This window comes from Scatophagus argus, chromosome 1 (genome assembly GCF_020382885.2).
Source record: "Scatophagus argus isolate fScaArg1 chromosome 1, fScaArg1.pri, whole genome shotgun sequence".
Taxonomy (NCBI): Eukaryota; Metazoa; Chordata; class Actinopteri; family Scatophagidae; genus Scatophagus; species Scatophagus argus.
Genome location: NC_058493.1, coordinates 29,215,208 through 29,225,630, shown reverse-complemented (window position 1 = coordinate 29,225,630; position 10,423 = coordinate 29,215,208). Strand labels below are relative to the sequence as shown.

The 10,423-nt window shown below is 46.0% G+C and overlaps 1 protein-coding gene across 5 annotated transcripts in view; it reads right to left on the bottom strand.

Annotated features, from left to right (window-relative positions):
* Nucleotides 1-386: 386 nt before the first annotated feature.
* Nucleotides 387-10,423, bottom strand: part of kifc3 (kinesin family member C3) — a 31,558-nt gene continuing 21,521 nt past the window's right edge. For 4 of the 5 annotated variants that reach the window (XM_046398240.1, XM_046398209.1, XM_046398225.1 and 1 more), the window contains 13 exons: nucleotides 7,786-7,933; nucleotides 7,567-7,697; nucleotides 7,235-7,346; nucleotides 6,887-7,068; nucleotides 6,549-6,653; nucleotides 6,292-6,422; nucleotides 5,111-5,234; nucleotides 4,782-4,911; nucleotides 4,214-4,443; nucleotides 3,830-3,982; nucleotides 3,425-3,554; nucleotides 2,933-2,979; nucleotides 387-1,353 (listed from right to left, as the gene is read on the bottom strand). In XM_046398240.1, coding sequence (XP_046254196.1) covers nucleotides 1,345-1,353; nucleotides 2,933-2,979; nucleotides 3,425-3,554; nucleotides 3,830-3,982; nucleotides 4,214-4,443; nucleotides 4,782-4,911; nucleotides 5,111-5,234; nucleotides 6,292-6,422; nucleotides 6,549-6,653; nucleotides 6,887-7,068; nucleotides 7,235-7,346; nucleotides 7,567-7,697; nucleotides 7,786-7,933 — 1,632 coding nt within the window. In that variant the 3' untranslated portion in view covers nucleotides 387-1,344. The remainder of the gene's footprint in view (nucleotides 1,354-2,932; nucleotides 2,980-3,424; nucleotides 3,555-3,829; nucleotides 3,983-4,213; nucleotides 4,444-4,781; nucleotides 4,912-5,110; nucleotides 5,235-6,291; nucleotides 6,423-6,548; nucleotides 6,654-6,886; nucleotides 7,069-7,234; nucleotides 7,347-7,566; nucleotides 7,698-7,785; nucleotides 7,934-10,423) is intronic. The other variant, XM_046398215.1, reaches the window with a different exon arrangement.

The following is a 10,423-nucleotide window of genomic DNA, read 5'->3' as shown; positions in this document are numbered from 1 at the left end:
CAGCAAAGAACCTCACATGGAAAACAGTTAATTCATGAGAAAATATTTGACTGTTCAGTAAATTACTGAAATTAAATAAAACCATTTGCACCCACAGATTGTTTGGTTTAAACCTACATTATCAATGGTGTTAGGCAATAATTGAAATGATTAATGTGAGAGATATTGGTGGGAGGGACACGCCAAGAGTGGCGAGAAAGCACTTTTACTCATACACTAACCGTAAAGGAACAGTTCGCCCAAAAGAGAAAGTTCAGCCGCGATCTCCTCACATGCTGAAGGAAAGTCGGGTGAAGTTTCTCCATCTACAAAACACATCTGACTCGATTTCTGTGAGACATGAGACTGATGTTTTAACTGCTGAACATTTCACACATGGACGGACGTGTGTTTGGGACCGTTTATTAAAAAGACAATACAAAAAACCCAAACTGTAGAAATCTACAGCGGAGACGAAGCAAGCAGACAGGCTGATTATCAGCAGCTCATTCCTGTTACTACAGCTACAACTAACTCCACCTGCATCAGCACCGTGTCATCAGCTACAGGTGTGGTGCCAACATCTGGTCTCTACAGACGTGACTCGAGGACAGCAGGAGGACACGAGGACAAACAGTCCAGGAAAGCGAACGTCTGAGCGGCTTTTTGTTCAACTCTGCGTGAAAAACAACACGGATTAACAACAATCACATACACAAGAAGTCTTCCTCGTATTGCTCACGTCTTATTGGACAGCTCGCTATCAGTGGTGTACCCCAGCTGGATAAAGGAGGACAGCGGGGACACAGGGACAGTCTCTGTTAGAGAAACAATCTGAGGATTAAGTCAGAAAGCTTTCGTCTCAGAATGTTAAGATCAACCTCAGCAAACGCTGTGGCATCAGCCACCAAGAGGACAAAGCGGAGTCAAAACAAAAACAGAATTAAAGCATTTCAAACATAAATAAAGAGCCACATTATGAATATATTAAAATCAACCACATCTGGAGCTGTGGGTTAGAAAGAATCTACCAATTTAAAGTGCAACTTTACAAAGAAACAATAAAAGAAATACTGATTGGAAAGCGTATACTGTTCATCTGATAGAAATGTCAGTTCAGTCCAGATGGGGGCGCTGCAGCGGTTCAAACGTCCACCAAATCATCACACCAACAAGATTCAAAGCTTCAAACATCTGGCCGTGTCCTGTGCTGGTGGACGACAGAGACAACAGTCTGTATTGATTAAAGGTCCCAGCAGTCTTTGCTCTTCGTCCGGCTCCCATTGGGGGACGAGGAGGTGGCGTCCCGACAGGGTGCTGGCCGCCACCCCGCGGTCGTCCACCGAGTCTCTCAGGCTGTCAGTTTCAGTCGTCCTGCAGAGAAAAAGACCATCAGTCGGCTGTCTCACTGCGAGACCACACTGTGTCCACATGTCCACACTGCTGCCAACTCAAAACTCTTCATGTTCACGTCCAACAACGACTGGACGGACTTGAATCCAGCGTTCGGGTTCTGACTGAAACGTCCCAACAGCGTCTCTGGCTCGGTCGGACTAATGGCTCAGAAACCTTCTGCCCAAAGTCGGTTTTTACTTGTCCTGATACGAATTGTCTGTTTATTCGCAGTTATTAAAGTTAATCTTCACATTTAATCTGATCCTAATGGAAGTTTGTCCCACGTCCTCATACGCCACAAACTGAACTCAGAAACGTCTTCACTAGCTGCCTTTTAAAAATATCTGCAAAACTTAAATCCTCATTTCTACTTTGTGTTTAGCACTAATTAGCAAATGTCGGCATGCTAATCAGAATCAGAATTCCTTTATTTATCCCTGGAGGGAAATTCTTGAAACACACACACACACACACACACACACATATATTATTGATCATTTCTCTTGCAATAATTTGAAAATTTCATACAAGCTGAATATTGATTAGTGATCGACTATTAAACATTTCAAAGAGAATCCAGACACAAAGTGAGACTGATGCTTTGGGAGCGACTCCTTAAAGACTCACCAACAGAAGCACATGGCCCGACTCATTTCATTTGCTAACACTGACACCACCGTGTTACAGTACCTCAAGCATCAGGACTGTTGCTATGGTTACCTGCCGATTCAGTCCTGTGATAACATACAACAAGCAGCAACAGTGTGTTCATCAGTGTGGACATGGAGGTACAAATCCCACAATCCTCAGCTCATTAGCAGGATGCCTGGCCAGGCGGGGGAGGGGAGGGGGGAGGAGCACCAAGACTCACCCAGACACCAACTCACCCACAACACCCACACACACTGAAGTCACAAGGAAAAGTTCTGTGAATGTTAAAAACTCTGGCTGTTTGCTTCACTTCAGCAGGACGAGACGTCCAGGACAGGATTAGCTTAGCTTAGCATACTCGCTGAAAGCAGTGGGAAACTGCTTTCAGCGAGTATGCAAGCTCCATCAACAGAAAATAAAAAGGTTTTAGCAGCGATTAGCATCAGCACTAACTGATGACCAACTGCTGCATTCAGCTTCTCTAAAGCCAAACCAACTGACTGATAAACAGACAGAATGCGACTCAGACCGAAGTCTTCCTGTTCTGATGGAGCTAAGCTAACACTTTACTCCTGCCACTCTGTGTGCTAAGCTAAACACGTCCTGGACCAATCAGAAACTGACATCTTGAGCTGTCATACTCCTCCTTTAAAGCATTTCTTTGTGACTTGAACGTCAATATGAACATGAGAGTCCAGCATTCGAACAGGCGGCACAAACAGCACACAGCAGGCTTGTGGGCTCAGTGAGGCCCTGCTCGCCGCCCTGCAGGCGCACAGGGAGTAGCAGGTGGAGCTCTGTGGTTAGAGGTGGGGAGCGTCAGACGGATGAGGGGGGGGGGGGCACCATGCCATGCGCAGCGCTTCCATGCCAAGCTATCCACCAATCAGCAAACAGCCCTACCTACCTGCCCACCGTCCCCCACCAATGGGCTGGCTCTGTCTACCTGCCTGTCTGTAAACCAACCAGTCAGACCACAGAATGAGGACACAGAAGAACATACGGACAGCAGGTGATGAACCTCCTTCACCCCGAATCAATTATTTCTAATTTGAACTTTAATAACCTCTGCGATTTGAACTGTTTCCTGCCACTGCGTCTGTACTGCGATGTCTGTTACCGACAGCTGATCAGGATTCATGCAGATGCTAAAAAATCTAAAAAATGAAAACTAACTGCAAAGTAGGAGCTAGAAATACTCTGAGCAGGACTTAAAATACTCCGCTCAGAAAGGAAAAGATCAGAGCACATCGGAAAACTGACGGTTCATCGAATGACAGAAAAACTGGACTTAAAAAAATCAACTGAAAGAAAAAGTCAGAGATAAGAACATCAGGAAATTATAGGAAATATCAGTATACCTGTGCGTACTTATACTGCAGTGTACTTGTATTTGTACCTGTAGACAGCTGTGACTGGGACCTCCTGCGGGAGCCGCTGGGAGTCCTGGAGGCGGAGGAGAGGGTGGAGCCGGCACTGCTGGCCCGAGAGATGGGGAGAGGGACGGGGGTCACCGGGGGGGAGTCCAGCTGAGGAGGTCGAGATGGAACAAAAGTTTTTTATTTTCTCTAAACAAAGTAATCCTTTATTGTTTGATCTGTGTTTTACTATTTACTGCTCTTAAAATCATTGTTGTTTTATCCTTGTTACTCCTACATATATATTTTACATATCCTACATATTTTATTATGTTTTATTTGTAATGTCAAATATTTTATATATATATTTAATATTTAATATTTTGGGGTCGTGTATTACCTGAACCCAAATCAGGAAATAAAAAGTGTGTATGTGTGGGGGGTACCTCGACGCTGTCGTGGGTCGGCGAGGATGAGGTGGACGAGTTCTCGTGTCTCCTGGACGATGAGGACGAGGAGCTCAGCTCGACGCTGCGAACTCGCTGAGCAAACTTCAGCGAGCAGACGGACTCGCTCATGTTGCTCGGCAGCGGAGACACCTGAAGACGAGACGGAGGGAAAAATAAGCCACAATGAAGACACTGAGCATCACGAGCTGCTGTCCACGCTGAGAAACATCAGTTTAGACAGCAGTCAGAGTCACATTCAGTACGGAGAGGACAACGAAGATGATGTTAACAACATGAACCGAAACCAGCAGCCACGTGGAATTTAGAAAGTCAGCTGGGCCGGTAATGAAACTCCTCAACAGGGTCTCCTCCTGGTCTCACCTGCACCATCATGAGCGTCTTGCTGTCTCCACTCAGCGAGTCCTGCAGCAGGTATGTGAGGCGCGAGTTTCTGAACGGGACGTGTGAGTGTTTGCTCCGCAGCGCGTTAATGACATCACCGAGCGCCGACAGAGACTTGTTGATGCACTGGGCTTCTCTGAGGCGACTGCCCTCCGCCCCCGACTTAGCAATCCTCTCTGAGCCCGCCAAGTCCACCAGGTTCAGCTTACCTGCAGCCGTGGAACCACAAAACAGCTGTGAGATTCAGTCAGCTTCAACACACCTGCAGGTTTTCCTTACTGCTGCACTTTGCTGAACATAAGAGCTTCACATAAAACACAGTTGTCCGTACTATCTGTCTGTACTGATGGACCAGGGGACACCACAAGGCCCTACGCTTGGTCCTGCAGTATTTACACATAACCAATGTCACAGACATCACAGACTTACAGCATCCACCTCTACGCAGATGATACAGTGTTGTATGCAAAAGGCTCCTCTTCACTCCACACACAGCAGTGCTTTGAGCTACATGCTAATATTAGCATGTGTGTGTGTGTGTGTATACCTTGTGTGCGGGTCCCAGTAGCAGAGTTGAATCCGGACACGGTGATGATGAGCAGAGCGTGTGAACGGGAGCTGTGCTCATTCAGGTTGGTGCAGGCTGTTGCTCTGTTCATGTGGCCCAACTCAAACACCTGAGGACAGGTGAGACACACACACAGTCAAAGGTAAACCTACAGTACAGATTTTTTCGATCTGCTTCATGTGTTTCTTTTCATTAGCAATTCATCTTAAATATTTCCAGAAAAACAAGTGGGCCTTTTGTCAAACGTTGAACTTCACAGAAAATTAAACACCAGCGAGCCGCAGCTGAAAGGACAAGGAAGTTCTCACCCTGTTGATGTCCTCTGGGCTCTGGACGGTGAACTCGGTCAGTCCAGGGACGTAGAGCTGTCCGCTGCCATCAGGGTTCATCTTAATGTCCAGCTTGTCTGTGAGACTCTCACCCAGCAGGTTCCTGATTGACAGCAGAGACTTTTACAACCTGCAGACTCTGACTCAGGGCTCACACAGCACAACCTTCTCCCAAACTGTCCAATCAGAGCGAAGCACATTTATACACATTTCTGTTAGCTTTAGCCTCAGTCTGTTAGCATTACATCATGTTCAAATGTAAGATTTTATAGGACTGTAAAAGGAAAAACTTAGAAAGTTTTCAGCTACCTCAGGAAGCTAACACTGGCTAACTCTGACGACACTCAGCTGCAGTTAAATCTGTTTTCTCTCCTGTATTCAACTGGTGTGTCCTGAGATGCCTGATAATCTCAGAGTTTAATCTGTGTCTCAGTTCTGGTCCTTCCCGCCAAAAAAACGTCTATCCAGCATCCATGTGCTGAGCCCTCTGAGACTTCAAACAGATGTTCTGTTACACAACAGCTGGACGGATCAACACGACAGTTAATATGATCCATCTTTACATAAGGGCACTGAAACGGCAGGACATCAGGGATCAGTTTGCCCACAGTCCACAAATCTTCACCACAAGACAGGCAAGAGTCCAAGATAGTCCTGATGGTGACAACAGAGAAAAGGTCACGTTGGTACCTAAATCTTCAGGAGTTTGTATGGTGGCCTTTCAAGGACATTTGAGCCTCAGCTCTGTGCTATCAGACAGGACTCGGCTTTCATTTGTTATGCCTGAATTCGGCTCGGGATGCCATCGTGTCACAGGGACCAGAACACAGTGGGAGCCAGACTACCTCTAGACCTGGTCAGATCCAATCCCATTCCAATCATGACCCGTTCACGCCTGGCACTAACAAGCACAGTTGATCAGTTGATCATAATACCAGGAGTAACTGGGGACTCCACAACACCTGGAAAAGAGCCGCTGACATTCAGAAGCTTTAAGGTCGTCTCACAGTATCATCATGATTTATATCACATGTCATGTTGCTGCAGCTCCTCACTGAAACTCAGATCAGATGGAAACATTCAACATGTGTTCAAAAACAACACTCCGACAGCGTGGTAATGCAGCCCACAGTGGTGTGACTGACTCAGGATCAGCTCACCGCAGCGTCTCGTTGTAGATCTCCACCATGCTGACCGTGATGTTGTACTCCCAATCTGGAGCTTTCTCCGTCACCTCAGAGAACAGCAGGCGGAGAGCTCGCTGGTTGATGCCGGGGTCGTCCTCCACACCCTGGACACACACACACACACACACACACGCATGTTTATAATATAATGTTTAATATTTCAGAGAACACACAAAGGACTCTTTGGTGGACAGGAAACAGTCAAAACAAAACCAGATTAAAACTCAGACCTCCATGGTGTAGGTTTTCCCAGAGCCAGTCTGTCCATAGGCAAAGATGCAGACGTTAAAACCGTCGATACAGGAAGTGACCAGAGACTGGACTTCCTGAAACACCTGCAGGACCAATCAGAGCAAAGAGAGACTTTACTGACCCATCTGGAGCACCTCGGGACACTGAGAGTCTGTCTACTATCAGACTGACACCATACAGCAGCAGTGTGGGCAGCACTGCTGCTGCTCCACTGTACTCCAGTGCACATGAAGCTCAGCTGAGTCTCCCTGTCCTGTGTGAATGAGTGGACACAGCAGAGGGGACCTGACGACGGGTTCGGGTCTGCTCCACCCACCTCTTCCTGTGTGGCATGAGGAGGGAAGACTTTGTCCAGTTCGAAGGTCATGATTTTGCCCTTGTTGGAGAGGTAGAGGATGGCGTCGTCGTCAGAGTCGAAGCTCAGCATAGTTTTGGCGTCGGCGGAGTCCTGCTCTTCCTGACTGACGGGCCGGACGCGGCAGAAGACACGGATGTTACCTTGGAAACACACAGCAGGGACACGTGCGAGTTTTTTTAGCTTCACAGTTTAGAACCGAACACGACACCAACAAAACCCTTCTGGTTTTCTGCTAAATATTTGCAGCTAAACATTCAACCAGCACACAGTCATGTCCTTTTTAACACACACGGCGATGTTTCAGACCTTTGAGTCGGACCAGCTCGTTGTGACATTTCTTCCTCAGGTTCATCTCTCTCTTGTATTTACGCAGCAGCTCCTGATTGGTGCTGCTCACCTCACTGATCACCTGACAGATCTGATACACGCACAAACACACGCACAAAGACAAATGATTAATAATCAAAACGAGAAACAATCTGATGAAATGATGAAATATAAAAACTACTTTCTGCATGCTGGCCCACCTACTTTCACTCCTTTACTTTCATACGTTTCATATGCTTTTGGTAAGAAATTTGAGGAACCCGACCTCGCCGTCTCACCCAGCCGGTCGTCTTCTGAGCGTGCTCACTCACCTCCTGCTTGGCCTCTGTGATCGCTTTGTCCAGCATGAAGGGGAAGTCCTGCACCTGCCTCTTCAGACAGTTGTAGTCACAGGTGAGCGTCCTGAGTGCCGGCTGCAGGCTCAGCAGGTTCATACGCACTCCTGAAACACGACGACGATCACACAAACACTCAGCTGAGCCCAAACACACACCGAGACACAGGAAGGCAAACAGGAAACAGAGTCTAACCCGCCAGGTTCTCGTGGACAGCCTTCATCTCGCTCTCGGCTCTAATGAACGCCTCCTCGATCACACGGTTCTTCTCCTCCTCCAGGTTCTGCATCTCGGCCTCCAGCTGACCCTGAGCTCGCTCCATTTCTCCTTCATACACCAGGATCTGGAGGAGGCAGGAGGACACGATCAGAGAGGACAGATAAGACACAGCGATGGAGGACGAGGCCAGCAGCTGGTAGGCGAACAGTGTGCTCCTGCCGTTCACCTGCTGATCGCCGAGGACACAATGATTAGCGATTGGTTATAACGTCCTGCCTCGGTCTCCTAAACAGACAGGATAGAGACGTCCGGACAACATCTGGCGTGGACCACCGGCAAAGTTTGTCCGAGGTCAGAGATTAAATCACGTGTCACAAAACAAAAACTCTGTTACACTAAAACACCCAGCGTACTACAGATCATATACTGATATTACAGTTTAAAATACACAGTAGAGTCGACAGGCTGAGGAAGTACCTTGACCCCCAGGCCTCACGGGTGTTCAACTCCTCCCACCAACGGAGAGGTGGACCTGACTTCTGGGTCCTGACGCTCTGTGGTGCCAGCCGTCCTCACTACATTAAGTCGTGTGGCTGCTAGACTGATGAATACTGGCTAGGACCCAATCCCCGCACTGATAGTCATGTACTGTACCACCTCCACTGCGTTCACTGTACCGAGTGTGAGCGACAGCAACGGCTCAGGAGGCTGGATTATCACTGATCAGTATCACTGAATATGACTGATCATCACTCAGTCAGGTTTCTGTGCCACAACCTTTTCTCAGCTTTTATATTGTTATTTGTTTACTTGTTATTTGTTATACTACTGTATATTTGATATGTGTGATTCTTTAAATGTTATACCTCTCTTACTCGACTAAAAATCTGTCATGTGTGTTTTGGTATGCCTTGGTGTTCTCCCTGTAGGTCATACAGAGCTGCTGGATGCCTTAAATTTCCCTCGAGATCAATGAAGTATTTATCTATCTGTCATCCATATATTGCGCTCCACTATATTAATCTGATAACTTTAGTTACCCTGCAGATTCAGATTGTTTGGTGTTGATAAGCTGTTACTCATGACATGTAACCAATCAGATTGTGTTGAGTGAGACGGCTGCATCAGAGCCAAAGTAAAGCATTTTTAAACTAACTGTTCCAAACTATTCTTTGGAATTGTATTCTGTATCAGATAAATCGATATAAACATCTTGGGCCATGAAATGTTCACTGACTTTTCCCGTCCAAGGTCCAGACTTGACCAGGATTAATACACATAGGGCATAAAAAAACTAACAACAAACAGAAGCTACAGCATTAAGCCAGGTAGTATCACTAGAGAACACTCAGGTAAATCCAATCACACAGGTGTACAAGGTTCAGGAGGCGGAGTCTGAAAGGCTACATTCACACTGCAGGTAAACGTGATTTATCTGTTCCAACATTTCAACACAGAAAGGTTTAATCTCTGTATGTCCAGTGTGAAGGAAGGTCCAGGACTCATTTAGCCTAGCTTAGCATGAAGACAAGAGCAGGAGGAAACTGCTAGCTTAGCTCCCATCAACAAAGAAAAATCCACCTTCCAACAAGTCTTCATCTAATTCACATGTTCGTGTTGTGTACTGAACAGATGTAATGTTTAGAGGTTAGCGTTGGAGTTACACTAAAGTTGTTCCTGTTTATCATTCCAAGCTCAAAATGTACTACTTGATCATAACTTTTTGTTTCCTTTTTCTCTTTTCACAAACTTAGTCTAAATACGTTAAATGGCTGCGGTTCATAACGGCAGCTTTTTCTTAGCATGCCTGTTTGTGGAAAACAGGATAACTAGTTCGTTTGCTAGCTGGTAACCTTGCTTACTAGCAGAATAGCTGCCTCACTTGCTGTCTACATAATCAATATAGCTGGTTATATTGCTATATATAGCTGGCCTGGCAGGCTTGCTTGTGGGTTAACCTGCTTGCTCACTGCTGCATTTAGAGGACACTGCTGAAACGACTAGTGGTAATTCTGAACCAGAAATACCACAACACAAGTAGCTACAATAGGCTAAATAGGCTGGATGTGGTGAGCTAAAGAGCTAAATGTATGCCCGACTAGCTGGTTAGCTAACAACACACAATATGTAAATCAGACAGACTAGCAGCTAGGCTAACAGTTTCTCCCTCTGTCCAGTAAAATAAAATCAATAAAATAAAGAAATAGCTTTAATTGCTGGTTGTAGCGTGAACGCAGCCTTAAGGGTGCTAAGGGACACAACAGGGAGCACTGGGAGAGATTTACTGGATTCGTAGGACAGACTGGAAGATCTGACAGGGTCTGATGGGCTCCAAAGCTTCCCAGTAAAACCAGTTTAAACCACATTTCCTGACGTCCTCGTCTGAGCATTGCTACATTTCAGTCATAAAGTTCAAAGAAATCTTCCAGATCATTTCAGGTCACAGATTCACCCTTTAAAAATACCAGCATAAGTTAGTGAGTCAACTTACAGAGTCATTTGTCTCATCTGGAATGAACTGCATTTCCTTTAAGTTTAAAAAAAACTTTAAACTCTCTTCTATAATGATAATGTGTTAATAACTTGTTTTTAATGTCAGCAAATTAATAAACTA